The sequence below is a fragment of the Pempheris klunzingeri genome, chromosome 12 (genome assembly GCF_042242105.1).
Source record: "Pempheris klunzingeri isolate RE-2024b chromosome 12, fPemKlu1.hap1, whole genome shotgun sequence".
Taxonomy (NCBI): domain Eukaryota; kingdom Metazoa; phylum Chordata; class Actinopteri; order Acropomatiformes; family Pempheridae; genus Pempheris; species Pempheris klunzingeri.
Genome location: NC_092023.1, coordinates 3415851 through 3438970, shown reverse-complemented (window position 1 = coordinate 3438970; position 23120 = coordinate 3415851). Strand labels below are relative to the sequence as shown.

At 41.9% G+C, this 23120-nt stretch overlaps 1 protein-coding gene across 1 annotated transcript; it reads left to right on the top strand.

The window, feature by feature from the left end:
• Positions 1 to 2724: 2724 nt before the first annotated feature.
• On the top strand, positions 2725 to 22331 carry hcrtr2 (hypocretin (orexin) receptor 2). Its single transcript, XM_070841486.1, has 7 exons — positions 2725 to 2941; positions 12621 to 12799; positions 17136 to 17379; positions 20970 to 21085; positions 21174 to 21394; positions 21664 to 21785; positions 22162 to 22331. Exons 1-7 carry the CDS (start codon positions 2725 to 2727, stop codon positions 22329 to 22331), a joined length of 1269 nt encoding a protein of 422 aa, XP_070697587.1.
• The last annotated feature ends 789 nt before the right edge of the window (positions 22332 to 23120 follow it).

Genomic DNA, 23120 nt, shown 5'->3' with positions numbered 1-23120 from the left:
TAGAGTACTCCCAAGGCAAAGTGGCTCCAGGAGAAGAGTCAGACCAAGAGGGAAGCAGGAAGAGCTGTGTTCTCTCGTCCAGGCCTGTCTGGTGGATCCACGCATGCCACGTGGATCCAGAACTGGTGAAGGACGCTATCGTCGGAGACTTGGAATCAGAGTGGGCCATGTTCAAAGTTTCCATGCCAGAGGCAGCTGAAAACCAAGAACCTGCTGGTGGACACCAGTGATGTCAGGAAGGAGGCATTTCGTGCTTGGCTCCCGAAGCAGCAGACTGGTGCTGGAGGGCCAGAAGGGTTTTCAGAAGCTTCAGTGATCGCTGAAGCTAAAACCTGAGTGTGGGAGGAGTTTGGGGAAGCTATGGAGAAAGACTTTTGGTAGGGCTCAGGAAGGAAAAATCATCGGACGGAGGAAAGTGAGGATGCATTTTTGTGGACTTAAGGCCTTTGACCGTGTCCCGTTGGCTTCATCAGACCGTGACCTCCAGCAGGCACCGGAGCACCCAGAATGAGAGTCAACACTTCCCAGTCTGAGGCTGTGGTTCTCTGCAGGAAGACTGCAGATTGCCTCCTCCAAGTTGGGAATGAATTTCTCTCTATTTACAGTCTATCTGTGTTCCAAATCTCACCTATGGTTATGAGCCTCGAGTAATAACTGAAGTAATGAGATCGTGGGTACAAGTGACCGAGTTTCCTCTGCAGAGCGTCTTGACTCAGCCTCAGAGATAAGGTGAAGAGCGGGGACATTCGTAAGGAACTCGGAGTAGAGCCGCTGAATAGACATTATGGTTTGATTAGAATGTAAATATACCCACATATTTGTATTCAGGAGGAAAATAAATACAAGAAAAGGGTTTATAAACCGGTAGAACAGCTACCTGCACCTCAAAAGCTCACTAATTAACAGTTTGCATATTCGTTTAATTCATAACTTCCTGTTTAGCTTACAGCCACGAGACCGACCCATATCAAGCTTCTCATTTAACTCACGGCAAGAAAAGGAAGAAGCGTATTTTACATAAATGTCAAAGCTGTGTTTTAACACTACTAAGTCATAAAAAAGTACAGACAAAACAAGGGATCGTAAAGAAAGCTTGACAGCTCCCCATCATTATGTCTTGCATGACACATATTTGTGGAATAAAGAAAATGTTATTACATCAGAGAGATTACTCATGTGCACAAATAATGTGATTCTAGCTAAGAACAAACAAGACATCACACTTGTACAATGAGTGAAGGAGATGGATGTAAAGAACAACCACCTGCTGTCTCCTAACGGTGGCATTTCAGGAGCTGCAGTCAGCAGCACAGTCAGAAGGTCGCTTGAGGAATAATGATGATGAGTACAAAAACATAAATCAGCTTACAAAAAAAATCTATCTGTGACTCATGCTGCTGAATAAACTTCTGTCTCTTGCCACACAAATGGTTTTTAGACCCATCGCAGTAAATTTCCACCACAATACTGCAGCAATAGCCACTTTTATGTATCATTTGTTTTCAAATCACTTAGAACGAAACACACTGTGAACACGATTGGTGTCTGATGGGGCTGTTGGGCTACGAGAGACAGAAACAGTTGGGAGGCAACAGGTTTGTACACCTGCACAACAAAAATATCCCCCATGCATGAACGAATAACAACCTTTTTTTTTACCTTCAAATGTGTGATTTGATCCATTTGAACCTCGACTGTCAGCAGCTGTTTGTGCAGTTCTGTATGTTAGTCTCGCGGGTTTGCAGCACTTTGAAGCCATATTGTTGACAACAACTTCATATCTTCTTCAGAACTGCTGCCTCAACCCAGACAGATCACATTTACTGCTGTCCAACAACAAGACTGTTGAAGCACTCAGGGTGTTTCAAGGTACCATTATCTTCCAACTATTGCACAGCAGAATCATCCCTCGGCATTTGTGGCAGTAGTGACTCTTAATAACCTAAAAAGCAACAGTTTACTGCAATTATAATGATGTAAAGTAAATTGGCCCATAATTAATGGCTATCCTGGTGTCACAGCTCGTACAGTTTCATCACATAGGTTAATTGGTGAGTGAAGAAGTCTCAAATTGCCCTTGGATTATTTATACACAATGGAGGCAGTTAGGTCTGCTCTGAATTCAAAATAGATTAATTTGCTTGATATCCATTCAGTCTGACTCCATCATTTACTTTATTTTGCCCACTAAAGGCAAAAGTGATCACCTAATAGAAGTTTGTACATTTTAATAGAATTTGAGCTTTAATTTAATGTCATTACTGAAAATCTCTGCAGAGAACTTTGGCAGTGATTCAGGAGACATAGTCAGATAATGGATAATAAATATTCAGCGTTGTAAAGCAGTAAAATCCCTGTGGGAATATTTGAATGTTGATATCACAAATACCAGCAGACGGTCTGGTGAAGTGGAACCAGGACAATGAGTTCTCCACCTATAATCCCTCTGCTTCACTCAGGCTTTTCCTTCATCTCATTCCCCACCTTTTTTTTTTTTTCTTTCCTTCTTTGAGGGTGGGCTCACAGCTCCTTTCTCTGAACAATCAGCTGCGTGTGACCCCGCTGTGGTCACGCGTGGAGGCAGCGTCACACGGAAAGGGTCTGCGCAGCGCGCCGCGGAGCCGCGTCCTTATCGGCGGTGCGCCGAACAACCTGCGCTCACTGCGCACTGACACACGACCGACAGCAGGAGTACAACTCAGACACACGCAAACACCCCCGAGGATGTCTGGGATCACCGGGAATTTGGATTGCGAGGAGTGTTTGTCTTCTGCACATGTGGCCAACAGCACGGAGTTACACCTGCACCCCGCGGTGGATGAGGACGATGAACTTCTGAGATACATCTGGAGGGAGTACTTACACCCCAAGCAGTATGAATGGGTCCTCATCGTGGCTTACATCATTGTGTTCTTCGTCTCACTCATTGGAAACTCGCTGGGTGAGTTGTTCTCTGTGATAGAAGTCTCTTCCCATTCATGCGTAAAAATCATCCAGTCGAGGAACACTTGGAGCAACTTTTGGCAGATGTGAATGAGCATGTTGGTACAAGAAAGTGACAGAAAGATCACATTTTACATAGTTTTTCTTGTGGTGGTCGCAGCGGTCTGCTGGTATTATTACTTTAGTTCTCACTGTGTCCAACCTCATATTTGGCTGTTTGCTGTTTCCTGACTCACCTGCTGAGGGACCTGCTGCACAGGGAGCTTAACGTGACCATGCAGCTGCTGCTCTTGATTCTTATCCACTTCTTCCAATATATATTTTCTCTGTTTGTTGCCATACTGCTGTTTAATGGTTGGCAAACATTTCCACTGGTGTTTCTGGGCAAAGAGCTCCACGGCTGCAGTCATTACAACCACCTGCTCCTTTTGATCCATCACAGCCTCAACTCCCACTGGCTTCTTCTGCACGTGTGTGTTGTTAGTCTCATTGCAGGATTCCTCCTTCTTTATCACCAGCAGCATCACATTTTGCTCTGAGTTTCTTTATCAGGGCTCCCAAGCTTATCAGTGCAGACTGAAAGAGCAGCACCCTGGACTGGAGCTGTGCAGAGGGCGCATTCTGTTATCTAAGATCTCTATTAATTTGTATTAACTACGTGTCCTGTGCCTCAGCTTGTGAGACTCAGGGGGTTTAATACATGTTGTAATACATGTCATCTTTTGGTCCAATGGTCCAATTCCAATTCAGGCAGGACAACATCGTTCAATGATTCTGATTATTTCTTGTGCATAATTCAATCCCCTATAAAAAAAAAAAACCCATTAACTTATTAACTAATAAGTTAATTAGCCCCCAAATACATAAACTCCATGGTGCTATGTATTTAAATACTCTGTGATATTTGGATCGTAGCTCATCCACCAGTGATGCTGCTTTTTTAAAACAACATCACTGAACAAGGCAGAAATGTTGCAGACAATTCACAGCAGTAATCCACCCTGCCGTACGGCTCAGTGCAGCACGTCTTTCATGAATGGACGGACTGGAAACAACGTGGGCTCGCACAAGCTGCTTTTGCGGCAACCATACACAACAGCTGTCACCCAAACTAATCTTTAAACTGTTTCATATCAACTCTGGAAAGTCAGACGCTGACGTAATGAAATTTAACAGCGTGAAACCCACACAGAGGCAGCAAACACAATAGGCGGCTGGTCCTGTGTCTCCAACAGAAAGAGAAAAGTAAAAATTGTCTAATAATGTGTTTAATTCTCCCAGCGGGCCTGTGTTTTCTGATTATGGTCGGTTCAGCTGCTGCTTTATTAATTACCCAGTGAACTACACAGAAGTTGCCCAGTAGAGCTGATTCCTTTTTTTATTCTGTGTGAAATTTGCATTTATCCAAGTTTCATCAGGGGGGCATTATTTAAGTCAGCGCTGACAGGTTCACACAGCGGAAACAATTGCAAACAGGAACTCTCAAGGCTTTTAAAATCAATCTGAGCTCCTTTCTACTGATGTTTGCAGCAACTTTACCTGCTGGTAAAAGCCGCCGAAAGGAAATCACACTCAAACGTATTCAGAAGTGAACGTAGAGATGTCACATTTTAAGGAACAACGTTGAGCACATTTTGATTTGTTGTATGATTTAATCAGAAAGCTGTGAGGAGAACCGCTCGGCGCCTTCTGACTGCAGTGCCTCAGCAACATCACCCGTGTGGAGGAGGAACAAATCCAGCAGGAGTTGAAATTGTAAAACCAAATCTATTGACTGGCTGGTAAACATAGTGGAGCAGCTCAAGAGGCAGATATTTCCCTCAGGAGTGGGTGGAGACCAAAAACAGAGCTAAAACAGAGTGAATATTGGATTTACATTCATGAACTGACCAGAAACACAACTCCAGATAAATACTAATGTTGCTTTGTGTCTGCTGGACGTGTTAAAAGGTTTGATAACGAGTATCAACGTCTGTTGTGGTTAAAAACATCAGTTAATTCAGGTTTGATGATAAGAAGCAAATTAGCTAGAGTATATGTTAAGATTCAGGAGTGGCCATCTTTGCCAGTAGTGTCTTGGCTGGGAGGCTTTGGCAGGAGAGCAAAAGCTCCAGCTGGCATCTGATTGGCCACCTCTGGTGAGCCCCTACCACGAGCTCAGCGTGAAACTGCAGGATATGGATATTGTCTGTATTTTTCAGTGTTTAAGGTGTGTGTTTTGCTGCAGGCTGATGATCCCCCTGTTGCCCTGTCGTCGATGCAGCACGTCAGCATCAGATGCATGCCTTTGGCTTTAGTAAATGCGTTCATTTAACTATGACCACAGTAACAGCAGATCAAAAAGGGGTTATGTCTTTGAAGTGGGTCTGCATAGCTGTTGCTGTAGAGGCCAGCCACCACAGCACACCTACAAGTGTTTGGTTGATGAAAATCCTATTATTCCCTTCGTGTTAATGAGGTCATTACTCGCTCTATAGTCCTCCATTCATTCTTTTTTGTGTGTGCGCTGATATCTCTGATTGCTAAAGCAGGGTTTTCATCATGTGTTTAAATCAAACAGCATTTAATAATAATAATTCATCCTTAATTTACCCACATGCTAACGCACACTTCACTGATTCATAATGATTATTTTCTTTAAAGCAAATATCTTTGTGGGGAAATATGAGTATTTAATACCAGCTGCATGTGCTTATTATGATGAAGTCAGTTTTCATTTATTTCTAGCATGTGGGGCAGCCTTCAGTGTGTGGCCCTGGATTAGGTCTCCTCCATTTAAAAGCACCCTTTAGTGCACGGCATTACATTTTCACCACAGGAAGGACACCTCAGAGGGCTCCTCATGACCTTCAGCCCAGAGGACATTTGCTGCTCAGTTCTGGCTTCACTAAACCTAACATGATATGAAATAATCTCACAGTGTAGATTACGATATAATAGTACATAGTATGAGAGCAAGATATAGATTTATGATGTGAAATTAGCTTAAAAACATAATTATTATTATTATTATAGATAGACAGATAAAACATAATAAGCATTTTATTTGAATAAGTAATTAAGTAAGGGGGTAATTATTATATAGGCTCTGCTATCAGCATTTACAAAACTTCTAAGTACCCTAAATTGGATGCTTATGAAGACAACTATTGTTAATAACATTATAATAATTAATAAATATGAGTATTACCATTGTATTAGTGTCACTGGAACTCCTCCAGTAAAATAAACTCCTCCAGACTAAAAGGAGCTCCACGTAAAGTTAGAACTCTTTAGTTAAATAAAAAAAGTACGGAAATGAAAAAAATACAAAAATAAATATACGATAATGACGTGGCAGCATTCGATCAACACACATCGATAGAAACATAATAAAAACGTCACAACATGGCTGCTGCCAACAGGAGCATTATGGGAACACTGTCAAATGCAAATTGGGTTTTTTTTTCGGAGCCATTCAGGGCACCACACATGCCCGTGAATAAATCCTTCTATGGGACGCTGTTGTATTACTGATTACAGATCTAAAATGTTTTAATCCATATTATTATCCTCAAAGTCGACTCTTGTTCCTCAGAGATGTGGCGATGGGGCATTAATGCAGCGGCACACGCTGAACTGGCAGAAATATGAAAGAATGTCAGCACAATTAATATGCAGCAGTAGATTTTAGTCATCTCTGATACCAACTACCTGCTGTTTGTTAGAGGCCCTGTTTGATAGCCTGGGTGGAACATTGATTATATTTCCAATACAATAAATGTCATAGAAAGCACTCTAAAGCTTTTTTTGTTGTTGCCTTAATTGTTTTTGTTTGCTGACTCCATTTGGGTCTTTCTGGCTTTGTATTGAGCAAATAGTGTGTCTGCGAACACATGATTGTGTGCAGGTGGGTCACTGAGAGCTGTGAGGCCTCCGACACGTGAGCCACAATTACTCATCTGAAACTAACTACAAAGAACTAAGAGGAACTTTACACACTAAGTTTTCAGGCGCTGATCAGCCTGAAATCACCCTGGACTTATAGATAATCTGATTAATTTAACAGAACATCTAAATCTATCAAGCTTTTCAAATCAAAAGGTTTAAAAAAGGCTCCTGTCCTGTACATGAACTAAAACGAGATTGTAACAGTCGTCAGTATTTTGACGTGATTTGATTGACTGGGGCAGGACGTGACATTGAGAGGGGCTTGATTAAAGAGGTCAACAATAGGCCAGACAAAGACAAGTCATTAATGTTTAATCATCTCCTCCATCATCCGCTGCTACGGCAGAGGTAGAGGACAAAAAGGCAAAGGAGCCGAGGATGGTGATGTTGTTCCAAATATCCACTTCAGCATCTTTTCACTGCTGATTTAACCGTCTCTGGCCTGGTGTACCTGCAGCGGGATCATATGTGAGCACAAAACTCCAACCAGAAAATAAGTGTGTAAGCTTTTGTCCTGAAGGATGAGCCCTTAAAGTACCTTTACAGGTAGAGGAAAGTATTTTTCTTGAGCATAGTGAGTAAGAAGCCCCGTCCTTGTGATGCTTTCACAGAGAGTACTCCACACAGCCGCTGTTCAAACAGCTGCACAAAGAGATTCAGAAAGAATTTAAAGAAACATTTTAACACACTTTCTCAAGCCAGATAAAAGAGATGAAAGGTTACAGGGTATGTGAGGTTGATCAGACTTGGAAAAACAGAAATATATATAAATGAAACAGGAAAAAGTATTGATATATTGGTATATTATGGAACATTAAGTGGAAATGATGATTAAATACCAAATTAAAGTAATTATTTAATTTAAATAATTTAATTTAATTTATTCTAACAGCCAGAGACACATAACAGAGTTTTAATGTTCCTGGTGGAGCGTAAATACACAGTTTAGTGTACATTTACTTCACTGGTGTCAAGCTATGAAAACATGCATTCATGCCATTAAACTCCATTTGAGAAGTCTGAGGATGAGGTTTAGCACCTCTCCTCATTCAGCTGAGTTTATTATCACTTAGCAGGGCTGATGGATTTAGGAAGTGACAATGAAACAGACTGATCTGAGCACAGTGTTGGTCACTGAAGCTCATCAGCAGCATGTTCATGCTTCGTTCCTGCTTTATAATTAATGCACGAGCTGTTCGGCTACCAGCTGGCACCCAACGTCCAATCAGGCAGGTGTGCAGTGGAACCATTACAACCTGCACTGTTTGCTGCTGCAGCCTCCTTCCTCCCCAACACACTATTTCATTATTGTAGCTTTAGCTCTGACTGATGTCCATGCATGTGTTTATCAAGGAGGATTTGTTCTCCCAGCTGAATTCACGTTGCTCTCTCAAAGAGCTGGTCTAATTGTATAACCAATAGCTACAAGCTGTGATTAGCAGGGCTCTGCTTTTCTATTCAGACTTGTCATCACAGCTAAAGCACAGGTGTAGCTGATAATGTTAGTTAGTTGCATCCACACCAGAAAGCGAACAACACCAGAGAGCACAGCCACACCTGCAGCTGTGGAAATGCAGCTGCTAGTTAAAAAAAAAGCTTTTGCTGTATCGACTCTAAGTCTTCATGTTACTGACACATTAACTGTTCACAAAAAAACTTTGAAACTATGGCTATGGGTGACATCTTTTAGGTTCTACCACTAGAAACGGTCCAATTTAATGGTGAACATTGGTGGTCCCGCCGCCTTGGCTGCGCTGTACCAACCTCCAGCGTGTGGTTTGGTTTGTGTTTCTGTGGCAGTGCCTGTTGTAGTGTCATTAATGTGCATCCATCTTCTGTAGCTTTCTGTAACTGTTGGCGTACGAGGAAGCGCAGCACTTCCTTGATGTGATGTGTGTGTCCCTGTACTGTGGGTAAAATGATCAAACATGGACAATTTTTTTTTTTTTTTTATCAGTACGTCTCTTTCTAGTAACTTTAGACCTTCATTGCAGATTTAGTGATTACATAATGGAATCAACTTCTGGTATTCACAGTGCTGATCAGATATGCACAAAGAGATCATTTCACTTGGCTGTGTCTTGTCTTTGATGTTGCACATAGACACTGTCTAGACTTTTCATCCTCTTCACTGCGGGTCCACGGTATCACATCTGCCTTTTAAAGTGATGATGCAGGTAAACTGAAGAAAACACTTTAATCTGATACACTTTAATCTAATCAACACCAGTGGATCCACAGAGCGCTGAATACACAGAGGAGTCACCGACAGTCAGGAGTGGCCATGGAGACAAACAGTATATACCAAAGTCACGTTTTACGATACTAAGTGCTCAGAATACAATTACGTGGGCACGAGATACAATTGGTGGCCACATTTTGACGACTTTGAGAGCCGATTCTCCCTGAAATGCCATGGCTGTGTGTGCTGGAGCCCCCTGGGGGGTCAAAACTGTGCACAGGATGAAGCCATTGTCAATGTTACTAACACCTGAGCTTTCCCTGCTGTGACAAGCCAAAATGTCTGCTGTGTAAAAGCTGTTGTTAACCTGCTCCTGATGCTAGCTCCTGCAGTTTATACTTCCAACTCTGCCCACACTATTTCCTATCTGCTCTGCTGTTTTGATGGCGTTTTTGTCGAGTGAAAATCTGATGGAAAAACCAGGCTCAGTGCTCTCTGACTGCGCTATAATTCTGAAATGGCAGCGCTGGACTTAAACCAGACGAGAGGTCTAATCAGTCAGGATGACCCTGTGGCTCCAAAACCCTCCTGATATAGTTTGAACCGTGTGGGTGTGATTTCTGTTTCATTCAGTATGGCACACAAAACGCCATGTGTTGCTATGGACACCTTAAATGGATGGCAGGCAGCATCTCTAACAATATGGACTAACAAACAGGACAAACAAACATTTCATGTAATGTCTGAATCCAAATGAACAATGTTCTGCTGTGGCTCTGCCAACGCTCAAAGAGTGACTTCACTCAGACTAATGCTCACAGGACTCACAGGAGGTGGAAGCGCCCTAATGTTCACTTCCTTTTAGTGTCCATCCATCCATCCATGCATCCAACCATTATCTATACTGCTTATCCGTCAGGGCCGCGGGAGGGCTGGAGCCAATCCCCAGCCGACTTCTTTTAGTGTCCATTTGAACTAATTGGGCCGTTCAGACAGGAAGCACCGTAGCGCGGAGCTTCGCCGGCAGCTTGTGATGAACGGCGATGGTTTTTGTTGTCTGCTCTATTTGCTCCGCTCGCAGTGAGTGAGAGATAACCTATAAATTATATATGAAATACGATAGAAGTGATCTGATTCTGTTAAATTATAGAAAATACATCCCATGCTTGACAGACCTCTTGATTTTCCCGCCCTTCTTTCCGCTGAGAATTCACTTCCCCACATTTTTTCCCTTCCACGGTAAAATCTCAAGATCTGCCCATCCACTATATTTATTGGAAATAGTAGTTTTTCTGATTACATACTACACTTGCTTGTTCCACAGACAGACAGACAGACAGACAGACAGGCAGACAGACAGTGAGAAATAGAACACTTGTGTGTCTCCTGAGAAAAGAGCAGACCAGCATGAAGAAAGGTGCTTCTGGTATGCACAGAACAACCGGGCTACAACTTGCCCCAGAATTGACATTTCACTCCACTTTGCAGCTCCTTCGCCCCCCCGTGTGCAGCAGGTGATGCACCTGCTCCACTATAGCACTATAGCATGCCACATTACAGCTGGATGTGGTCAGAGGGCACTGCAGCATGTCTTTCCCCCTTTTATAATTGAATATAGATTTGTGGACCTGTATGAGAAGAAGATATTGAAGTTTATAACAAACTCTTCGCTATCAGCTGCTGTTTGAGATTCAGCCTCATAGCTGTCGCCTCATATGGTACCTGCAGTTGCATATTAAGTGAGTTCCCCTGCCTTTGCTGCTTCGTAACAAGCATGGTCCCTGAAAATAGCCATATGGTATCTCAGTCTGGAGGAGCGTGGGAGGTTATCTGAAGCATACATCATGCAGTATACAGGTACAGGAGTGGCACAGATGGGGTTCAGGGGCTGGAACCAGCCTTGTTTCAAACCTCAGGCAATGAGGCGGCACAATCATCCCTGACTTAAACATGTACTTTTCACAGAGATGCCAGTGGAATACCTGATTTTACTGCCTCCTCTTGGGTGTTTCTACACATATATATAGCACATAGCAGTATATTTTTCACTGTGGGCACACTTTTACCTCCCAGTTCTCTTTGTCATTGTGTTTATTCCCACTGCAGCACAAGTTACGTCATCTGAAGGTGTGAATTAGTCAAGAATTTCAGAAGCAGCTGTGTCCCACTTGCATGCAACAATTACTGGAATTATTCATTAAGCACTAATTCCCACAAAACTGTTTATGCAGTTAGTGCACAAGAGAGGACTTGACTGTTTAAAGGATGACACGAGAAAAAAAAGCTTTTACAAATATCGACCGTTTTCTTTTTTTCTATCCTTTACATTTACCCGATTCGTTTGTAATTCGTTGACTCCAGGTTGGATCTCACTGTTGTCAGCCAGTTTGTCAACATGCTGAGATCTACAGGGAGTTTATGCAAAACTTAGGCAGGAGTACTTACTGCTGTCGTTCATGGAGCTACAATGATGGATTAATACCAGCATCATTTATTCATTCATGGTGATGAGCCGCTCGCTTACAAGCTGATTGACTGATTGACTGAAGTTCAGTGTGTGTGAGCACACTGTGAGGTTTGGCGTCCTCTTCACAGTCTTTACCTGCATTTATTATCTAACTCTGTTGAGTACTTGATTCTGATCAATTATTACATTTTACGGTCTGTTATTTCTGTATAACAGACATCATTTTGACAATGAAGCATTTTTAAATCAAGAATATAATTTCTATGTACATATATATATATATATTTATATTTATATCTTCTTGTAATTTATATCTACGTGTATTTTGTGTTAAGTTATTGATTTCTTTAATGTGAAGCCGTGTCCTCTTCAGGATGATCAGGGTTTGTTTTGCAGTAAAGACTCACTGTACATTTCGCCTTACATGGTGTTACATCACGGTTTATGTGGCTCAGTGAATGTTGAAGTCCAGTCAGGTTTTGAACCTTTGAATACGGCTGTGTTTGCTGCATTTTCCCCCAATACAACAAGAATTTGGAATTTGAGGCCTGACATTGTCAAATGAATGCAGAATTTTGTCATTCGTGGAGTAAAAGTAAGATATCAGGGTAGATAATAGATAATCATGATCAGTGTACCCATTAGTTTCTTAAAGAAAATGCAATAATAATCAGAAGAGAGAGCCGTTAGTGCTAGAAAACGTTACCAACCTGTTGCTGATTCTCCTTTTTGAATGAAAACTCACTGTACTTTCTCAGTATGAACTGTCAGACCAACACTTAGACATTTAATTGTCTGCCCACGGTAGACGTTTGCCTTCAGGGCTTTCTGCCACAAAGCCTCTCTGACCTTCCTGAGATCCATGGTCGGGTTAAAGGTTAGATGTACCCTAAGGCTTCCTGGTGGGAAGCCCTGAAGCAAACCTTCCCTGTGCTAATAGTCCTTATGTTATTTCAGGGTATGAATAATGTATCAGTAGGAGCGAAGATGTAAACAGGACTCTTATAGATATATATTATATATTATTGCACTAATGTGACAAATACCTGCCTTTGTTGAGTCTTTGGACCAACTTTTAAAATTGTGCATCATTTTCAGTTTGTTTTGCAGTGTGGAAAAACCGCCACATGCACACCGTGACCAACTATTTCATAGTGAATCTCTCCTTTGCTGATGTGCTGGTCACCATCATCTGCCTGCCTGCGAGCCTCGTGGTTGACATCACAGAGACGTGGTTCTTCGGAAGCACTCTTTGCAAAGTTGTGCCTTATCTGCAGGTAAGACGTCAGCTTCTCAAACACGATATTAGCAGCTTTGACCTCATCTAAACACTTCGCTCAGTAGTGCAGTAGTTCATGAATACAAGCCAAAGGTTTCTGTTCTTCTCAGGTTTCTCTTTCTCTGTATTCATGAGGGTTAACAACACGTTTTCATATCCCCTGAGATGTGCTTTGTGAGACAGCTTTGATGGTATCCCGTGGTGATTTAATGCCTTGGGCAAATCTTTTGCTTTCTGTTTGTTTTCTTAAATTCTGCTGCAGCATTGTCTCCACTGTTCCAACACATCTGCTAAAGGAAGATCCTCCACCACACTGTAGCGTTGCTGCATGCATGAGAGCACAAATCCTACACCCTGTACACTAAACAAATTCTTGCTCCAGCACATCACAAAGTGTGGTTCGGAATAACGGAAAATGTACAAACCAAAGTGTGAATTCCTCTGATGTGCTGGCCGCTTGTTTACCACTCATTTCACATCTCTTGGCCCTGGATTAGTTGGATTAATTAGATTAGTTCATCTATTTGAGGGCCTTCATATTCACATTGACCCTGTTTGCTTTTACTGTACTGTAACTGCTGCTGCTACAATATTTGCACCGGCTCCTCTTATGAACCCAGGAGGATGTTTTCTTCCAAAATTAACTTCCACTCGGGAATCACTTTAGTGCGTCTTGCGTGTTATGTGACATTTTGCTGGGTTTCCCATTTGGCAGTGCTGTCCTGCCTTAGGAAAGATGATCCCCAAGAGTGATACCAAAGCAGGATGTAAAACCGTACTGCTATCTCCATCTGCAATATTGTATGTTGTAAACCCAGCGGAAGAAATTGTGAAACAGTGGAGGAAACTGTGTCATGGATGAAAATTTAGCTACTGAAACTGCAGCAACGCATATTAATTCTCTGGTTTGTCATTGCAGTTAATTTGATGCTCAAGTAAACAAATGGGGCTGGATGAAGGCAGCACACACAAACTGCACTGGAAGCCCTGAATGAAGGCTTAATGCTGCTGGCTTAGCTTGTACTGAAGGGCTGTACTATATTTAATTTCTCATGGAGAAGGCCTGGTCCTGTGAAATTCAATGACTTAACATTTAAATGTCATTAAATGCTCACATTAACAGATGGCACTAATTATCCAACAATAAAAAAAAAAAAACAAGAATTCCCTCCCCTGCTTCTTTCTGCAGCTCCTCATTTTCTGCAACAGGATTAAATGGAATTGAAAATAACAGCTGGCAAACGTTTGAAGATTTCAGTGTCAACTGGGAAAAATTCAGTTCAAATATTATCTGTAATTATTAAGCTTAAAAACAAATGATAGTCAGACTGTATAAAAAAGAAATGATATCATCAAGGTTTCAGATTCATTACATATATTATATTGAAAAGAAGATTATTTTAATTATTGGATCTGCAGTTTTATGCCTCCACAGTCATCTTACTAAAAATAGTCCTGGTGACTGGACAGAATGTCTTTTTGCTTTACAACAATATGATATTATATAAATATATATATATACACACCTTCTCATTCAATGCGTTTTCTTTATTTTCATGACTATTTACATTGTAGATTCTCACTGAAGGCATCAAAACTATGAATGAACACATGTGGAATTATGAATTTAACAAAAAAGTGTGAAATAACTGAAAGCATGTCTTATATTCTAGTTTCTTCAAAGTAGCCACCCTTTGCTCTGATTACTCTTGGCATTCTCTTGATGAGCTTCAAGAGGTGAAATGGTTTTCACTTCACAGGTGTGCCTTGTCAGGGTTACTTAGTGGAATTTCTTGCCTTATTAATGGAGTTGGGACCATCAGAAGTCAGGTTGATACACAGCCGACAGCCCTATTGGACAACTGTTAGAATTCATATTATGGCAAGAACCAATCAGCTAAGTAAAGAGAAACGAGTGGCCATAATTACTTTAAGAAATGAAGGTCAGTCAGTCCGGAAAATTGCAAAAACTTTGAATGTGTCCCCAAGTGCAGTCGCAAAAACCATCAAGCGCTACAACAAAACTGGCTCACATGAGGACCGCCCCAGGAAAGGAAGACCAAGAGTCACCTCTGCTGCTGAGGAGAAGTTCATCCGAGTCACCAGCCTCAGAAATCACAAGTTAACAGCAGCTCAGATTAGAGACCAGATGAATGCCACACAGAGCTCTAGCAGCAGACACATCTCTAGAACAACTGTTAAGAGGAGACTGCGTGAATCAGGCCTTCATGGTCAAATAGCTGCTAGGAAACCACTACTGAGGAGAGGCAACAAGCAGAAGAGATTTGTTTGGGCCAAGAAACACAAGGAGCTTCGGTCTGATGAGTCCAAATTTGAGATCTTTGGTTCCAACCGCCGTGTCTTTGTGCGACGCAGAAAAGGTGAACGGATGGATTCTACATGCCTGGTTCCCACCGTGAAGCATTTGCTGGTGACACTGTTGGGGATTTATTCAAAATTGAAGGCATACTGAACCAGCATGGCTACCACAGCATCCTGCAGCGACATGCCATCCCATCCGGTTTGCGTTTAGTTGGACCATCATTTATTTTTCAACAGGACAATGACCCCAAACACACCTCCAGGCTGTGTAAGGGCTATTTGACCAAGAAGGAGAGTGATGGAGTGCTGCGCCAGATGACCTGGCCTCCACAGTCACCGGACCTGAACCCAATCGAGATGGTTTGGGGTGAGCTGGACCGCAGAGTGAAGGCAAAAGGGCCAACAAGTGCTAAGCATCTCTGGGAACTCCTTTAAGACTGTTGGAAAACCATTTCAGGTGACTACCTCTTGAAGCTCATCAAGAGAATGAAAGAGTGTGCAAAGCAGTAATCAGAGCAAAGGGTGGCTACTTTGAAGAAACTAGAATATAAGACATGTTTTCAGTTATTTCACACCTTTTTTGTTAAGTACATAATTCCACATGTGTTCATTCATAGTTTTGATGCCTTCAGTGAGAATCTACAATGTAAATAGTCATGAAAATAAAGAAAACGCATTGAATGAGAAGGTTTCTAGTCACTGTAACAGAGTCTTATTGGTTGTATTATGTAACAGCTCATTATAAACACCTTAGAAACACTGAGCCGCTGCTCCAGCCCACAGTAAGCTGAGCTAGCTGTTAGCTAATTAGTGCCGAATGTAACTTGTGTGCCAGCTAGTTGTATAAAATGGTAAAAGATTCAAATGGTGGAGCAGAATCTCACCGCAGAGTCCATTTAGTTACTGTTCTGGGGCTTTCGATCAAACCACGTGACGTTACACTGTACACTTTAAGGATCTATTGTTCACGTTGGAGTAAATGTTGTGACTGAAATTAAATTTTTCGAAACAGTAGATGAAAAAATGATCTCACCACAAAGTCCATTTAGGGATTGAAGCTCCTCAGCAGCTTCTAAAGGGCCCTAGTGTTGTGACTGTTTTGTCAGCTGCTGGATCCAACTTCCATTTTCAGTCTCAAAACATTATATTTTATCAGGATGTGCAACTGGTGTGATATTACAGTGAAAAGCAGCAATGTGTTACAAACAGACAACATCTGTGTGTCTGTGTTTGTTTTCAAACACACCACACTCGACATATCTGTCAATACACTATTTATTTCCTGTCAGGCAGTGGACGTTCTAAGACCTTTTAAATTAAGAAAATTTGCCAGCAAAGGTGATTTAGAACACCAATGGCATCCTGAAGCTAAACTTTTCAGAATGATGGAGATGAAAGTTCATTTCCCACAGGAAATGAACCCACAGGTTTATCTTCCATGTGAAATTGGTGGCACTGCTGTGGACTCATTTCAATTCCCAGAGACAACCATCTGCAGCACGCTGAAACAGGATGAGAGCATCTCCAACATGTGATGTTTCTCACGTATCAACGCACCACATCTAATGTTGGTCCACTTTCCCAAATCTATAATTGAAATTTCGCTTCAGCCGGTGTGTCTTGACCTTCCCTGAGAGGAAGGCAGGTGTATAATCGAGACAGTGGTGAGAAGTGATTGCTCTGAATCAACGAGACAAGGAAGCAGGCGAAGAAGATGATCTGTGACCCCTGAGCCTTTAGACTGTGATGCCACCAGTCAAGGCCACGTTCAACATTCATATGACGTCTTGCCATTTGCACAGTTGAATGGGAGGGTTGTTGAGTAAAGACTTACTTTAACGCAAATATTACAAAATATAAAATGATCTCAGGTGTCACAGTTACAAACCATGAATAAAATAAGAAGCTGTGGGATCCACTGTCTGATTTCTGATATTTAAGTATTTAAAATGCCAATCACAGTATAGTTTATCTCCGTCTAACTAGAGTATCTTTTCTTTTCTTTTCTCCAGACCATCTCGGTTTCTGTATCAGTACTAACACTGAGTTGTATCGCCCAAGACCGCTGGTATGCTATCTGCCATCCACTGATGTTCAAGAGCACGGCCAAGAGGGCTCGCAAGAGCATTGTTGTCATCTGGGTCGTGTCGTGCATCATCATGATCCCTCAGGCTATTGTGATGGAGTGCAGCAGCCTGCTGCCCGAGCTAACAAACAAAACCAGCCTGTTCACAGTGTGCGATGAACATTGGGGAGGTTAGTTTTTACAAATCCCACGCAAACACGGAAACAAAAGCCGGTCAAAAGCCGCGCGGGTGTGTCTGAATGTGTGAAAATATTTTCTATGGGTGCATTCAAATGTGTAAATATGAATTCAAATGCTGAAAAAAATCTGTGCATGACATCAAACTAATCAAACAAAAAAGGTTTGCAGCTCCACATTAAAGGTTTTGCACACGTAGATCTGTTTGTGGGTGACAAACGTTCTCACAGAACTCAAATGTATGTTTTACTAATCCGTCAAATTGTTTGTGAATGCAAATCGAACCTGTCAGTACTGCAGTGACTGCAAGGCACAGATGCTCAAATAAGAACAATCAATCAATCAAATCAGATTTAGTGATAAACTAGTCGGTGTATTCGTAGGCGTAAACTTGGGATTCACACATTCAGTCGAGTTCTGTGTGAATGGTTTTCATCCACAAAAAGATAGAAGCAGAACTGCAAACCTTTGTACAGATCTTCTGTATTCACTTTGAACCTTGAACCTTTTCTTTGTCCCGGCGCTCTCGTGGGTTTTCCTCCGTGTGCTTCACCTTCCTCCCACAGTCCAAACACATGCAGGGTAATTGGTGACTCTAAATTGTAAGTGTAAGTGTAAGTGTGTACCCTGCCTCTCTCACAAAGGCAGCTGGGATTGGCTCCAGCCCCCCACGGCTCTTAAGGATGAGAGGTATAGACAATGGATGGACGGATGCACAGCGGCAATACTTCTGACCCTACTTTGTTGCCATACTCAAACACATGTTAAATACCTCGCTGTAAGATGTACATGTTAAACTGAGATTATTGACTAAAGGACTAAAAGGGCAACTTTCTGTTTCAAAGCGATACGACCGTCAATAGAGCACGAGTCCTTCTGTGCACCATTTAGCCAGTGTCTCATATTTCTAATTATGTGAGCGAGAACTGTGCTCAAGGTTGATAAGGACCAATAATGTAGGATGGATTACTTTTCCTGCAGGCCAGATAAGACAGGCCGGGTGCCTCTCTAATTAAAGTCCTCAAAGGGAGTGAACCCTGTAAAGAGAAAAACCTTTCCAAGTCCCTTCATTAGGTTACAGTAATTGAGGCACGCTCTCCATCTGATACCTTTGAGCCACTGATTGCTTACTTTGACACATGAAGGTGAAAGTTTCATTTTAGTAATCTAAAGTGAGCAGAGCAGACCTGTCAGGCTTTTGAATGTGCACATGTTCCCACCTGCTGAAAGGTGCTGCGTGCTACACGGGCAGCGTGTCGTTAGGAGTTGGTGTTAAGAGGGTACGGGAGGACGCACCTTCCCACAAACTACTAATAAGACTGCACTGAATGTTTTACTGCAATGCATTGTGGGTGATTCAGACCTCCACTCTTTCAGACTAAAGGAATAACGCTCATGATGCGTTGTCAGGTGCGAGTGCCGAGGGGAAGCCAATGAGGGCACGTGGGGCGACTAATGAGGGCTGAGGGCTCTAATAGGAGCGACACTCGGTATCTACAGAGTCCGAAGGGCGCTATTTTTTATTGCCTCTATAAGACTAAGAACACATTTAAGGAAAAATGTAAGGAATTAATTGAACAGTGTGTGTAACAGCTCTAATGGAGGCTGAGAGCATCAGCATACGCAGCTACCTAGCCAGCATTACTTCCAGTGGCGTAGGCCTGCTGCTGCATCTCACAGGAGAGGACACTGTACTGATTAATAAGGAAAAGTCCTGTTTAATATATATATATATATAATATATATATATATAATCTTCTTTGATACGATATGCAAACTTTGATTTGTCAGTACCTCAGAGGGCAAACTCTTTATCGAGGTGTTTCAGGCACTTGTGCTAAAATGTTATGAGCGTGTTGGTGCTGGTTGTGTAAAGTATGTGCTGATAACACATTTGATTCCTGTCACAGCTTGATTTAAAGCGTCCTTACTGAGCGTTAAAGACCCCTTATTCCCCTTATTTCTCAAACCAGGCGAGTGGCACATTTACAAAATTCACATCATCGACAAAATGACCAAAAATATGTGCTGATAACACATTTGATTCCTGTCAGAACTGTCAGAGGACAAACTTAAGAGGTGGATTTTGTATTATTTGGCAGAGCTTAGATGCTGAGTTTCTACTTTATGAGGAACGCCAAGCTAAAACGGATATACTCTGATATAAACTGATATAGTCTGATACAACATTACTGCAATAAATCCTCCCTTTGTGATGGTTATAATGTTCAGGTGGTGTTGAAACTGCACACTGCAAAGCACAGAAACATTGTGCGTGACCTTGGCGAATCCCTTAGAAAATGACCATATTCTGCTAAACCCCACATCTGTCAATGTTATTAATGGCAGAGTGAATTTAAAGCACTCACCTCACCTGAGATGTGTTTTCTCTGCTGGAAAAAGAACCACTACTGAATATTAGATCTTCCTCTTTTGTAGAAAGTGTGAATTTCACGGACTTGACAAGTGGACAAACATTTCTCAGCAGGTGAAAAACATCTCTGCCAAATGCTGGATGCTCCTCTTGACATTGTGCCTGGAGGCATTAAACGTTTTTATGTGTACATGGCCGTGCACACGCACACGCAGCACCGTGATGTGACATCAGCACATCCTTTATTTGATCGAAGAGTGAATTTGACACCCAGAGCTTCACGACACTGTAGTGTACAGTAACTGTCTGAAACGCTCTGCTAGAAACACATCAGTGAAGAACACCAAAGAGTTTGCCTTCTGACATATCGGCGGATTAATCAAAGAAACCTTGCAGCTTTCAGATCAGTGGATTCACAGGATTTGGTGCCTCTACTGAAATATAAATAAAACACTCTCATGTTCATCAGCGCTAGATGTCAGATCATTTCATCACTGTCGGCTTCACCTCATCTCAATAAACAGTTATTTGCCTCAGAAGTTGAAGGTATGTCTGGTATTTTCACCTGCTTTGAATCTTATCAGCTCGTTCGTGCTTTAGCCTGCAGTTCTTGGCATCACACCTGTTGCATACCTGCTCCGGAGTGAAACGCCCACTGAGTAGGAGCCAAGGTGATAGCAGTGATTTATTTGTTTTTGGGGACGTGTTGGATCATCAGCTAGTGAGCGTGCTGACATTTTGTCCAGCATATATGGCCTCAATCCTTTAGCGATAGATATAATGTAAAGTTTTTAAACAAATAAGCTAGAAAAGAGAGGTTTCAACTAACATACACTGTTATAGTGATTAAATCTGCTAGCAAAAGTTGTTATTCCTGCTGAAAAATTCCAAAATAAAATCAAAATTCATCAGCTATAAATGAGAGGTCTGCTTTTTTATTTACTTCTATGGGAAGTTAAACACTCAGGATTCTTTCGCTGCAGCCCAAAGAGCCCAAAGTCCAGTTTGTTTGATTGCTGTGATCAATAAACTGGAGGCCCAGGCATTCGTACCCAGGTGTGGCACAAAACAATCGTACCTGACAGGAAAACGTCATCGCTGTGTGAGAACAGACGGACTGACAGACATAACAACAGTACCTGAGGGGCTGAGTCACTATCCAGGCAGTTTTCAGTCTAATTATGATGATGTGTTTTATACTTTCAACAGCTGAGATCTACCCAAAGGTGTATCACACCTGTTTCTTCATTGTCACATACTTGGCACCACTGTGTCTCATGGTCCTGGCGTATATCCAGATATGTCACAAGCTGTGGTGTCAACAGGTTTGTATTTCAGCATTTCATATTTCTAAAAGGGTTACATGAGCCACCTTCAAACAGTGAGCTGATCGTCCTTTCGGTGAATTCACAGATTCCTGGAAGCACGTCGGTGATGCAGAGGAAGTGGAGGTCCATGCAGTGCTCGGCTCCGGCTCCGGGGCAGGAAGAGACCGCGAGGGTCAGGACCAGCAAAGTTTGTGCTGAGATCAAACAGATCCGAGCGCGGCGTAAGACGGCTCGCATGCTGATGGTGGTGCTCTTTGTTTTCGCCCTGTGCTACCTGCCCATCAGCGTGCTCAATGTCATGAAAAGGTAATGGTTCAAAGATCAAAAGCCATTCAGACAGAGAGGGAGCGTCAATGAATACTGTGACAAACCAGAGCTCACATTTTTCATTTCTTTCTTTCAGTAGGAGCTCATCTTGGTAGTTCCATGTTTAATAATGAGTGATACCGTCCACAGAGCTCTTTGTTGTTCCTCCTTTTCTAACATCCTTGAGTTGTTCGATTTACATCACTGCGGTAAAAGCATGCAAACATGATCGCGTCTGTGACTAATACGATTTCACGCCTCACCTGCAGAGTCTTTGGGACGTTCAAGAACACAAATGACAGAGAGACCGTGTATGCATGGTTCACTTTCTCACATTGGCTCATATATGCCAACAGTGCAGCGAATCCTATCATCTACAATTTCCTCAGCGGTAAGTTTGTGACCTGCTTCAGCGCCTTGAACAGTTGTGTGGTGCTCATTACTGTCCACTAGTGGACACTTGGGCAATAACAATACAACTCACTGCTCATCTGGTAATAAACTGTGCATATATGAAGATTTGTGAGGCTAGACAAGTAGATTAGTTAATCTGATAATGATATATGCGTCTCAGCTGTTTTCGATAATAATGCACTGAAAAAGCAATGAAATATGACATATTTGCAGTGTATCTGGATTAAATTCAATCTTTTAAACATTAATTACTAATAAAAGTGTTGCCCATAAAGCCTATGAAACCCCACGGGGTGTAAAAGGTTCAAATCTAACCGTTTCTGACTGGATTTCATGTTACTGTTTCTCCTCAGGGAAGTTCCGCGAGGAATTCAAAGCAGCCTTTTCTTGCCATTGTTGCAGCCAAGACCCAAATCGGACAAAGAGGATAAGAACCAGAACGAGCACTGACAGCCGAAAATCCCTATCAACTCAAGTTAACAACATGGACAATGTGTCTCGCATATCAGATCAGATAGTGTAGTCTTAGGATCCAGGCGGGGAGGTCTTCTGAGCAGCACGAGCTTCAAAGGACGCTCTCATCATTAAAGTAGACATGAATATAAAAACAGACCTTTGAATGGAAAAGAATGTCTCAGCGACATTGTTTGGTCAGTTTCAAAAGGACACTGTGGAAACGTCTATGTATCATCGAAGGACAACATTTGAATGTTTTAGCAACTCATTCCAAATGTATTTTATTTAATATGGTTAAGTGATGTGACTTTAATTGCTCATATTGATTGTATAGTAAATGTACTTGATTTTTTCAGTTCAGTAGCCAGAATCAGTGCAGACATCACTGCTGACGGCTCTTAATATTTATTTACTTATTTATTTATCTATTGGTTTTATGTTTGTTTGTTTTTTACAGGAATAGAGGAGGAGGTGCTCCAGAGAATAACTATTATAACCCCTTAGATTTGCCTCCTTGACTAGCACATGTCAATCTTAATTCTTCAGTGTAAATGCCCATTAATGTTTGATTTTGTCCTCTTACAGTATGTAAATGATGCAAGGTCAAACATCCGCCAAACTAATGAATATTCAACATGGCTCCTGCATGAATGTGTCCTGGTGGACCTCATTATGACGGCCCTTTCTTTCACTCGACACACGCCGAGTCTGCACTGACACCTGATATCAGCAAAGTGAATTTTATATTGCGGCTGCAAACTTGCCCACGATGTATAGCATCAAAGCCAAATTAACTTTTAAATATCACGAGTCATAAAATCATGAGCTTTTGTTCTCAAGAATGAAGTGAATTTTT

Bases quoted from the DNA above. Each gene is read 5' to 3' on its own strand.
- hcrtr2 (XM_070841486.1), top strand. From the start codon at position 2,725: ATGTCTGGGATCACCGGGAATTTGGATTGCGAGGAGTGTTTGTCTTCT. The intron at 2,942-12,620 runs GTGAGTTGTTCT...CATCATTTTCAG, and splicing joins ACTCATTGGAAACTCGCTGG to TTTGTTTTGCAGTGTGGAAA. The intron at 17,380-20,969 runs GTTAGTTTTTAC...TACTTTCAACAG, and splicing joins GTGCGATGAACATTGGGGAG to CTGAGATCTACCCAAAGGTG.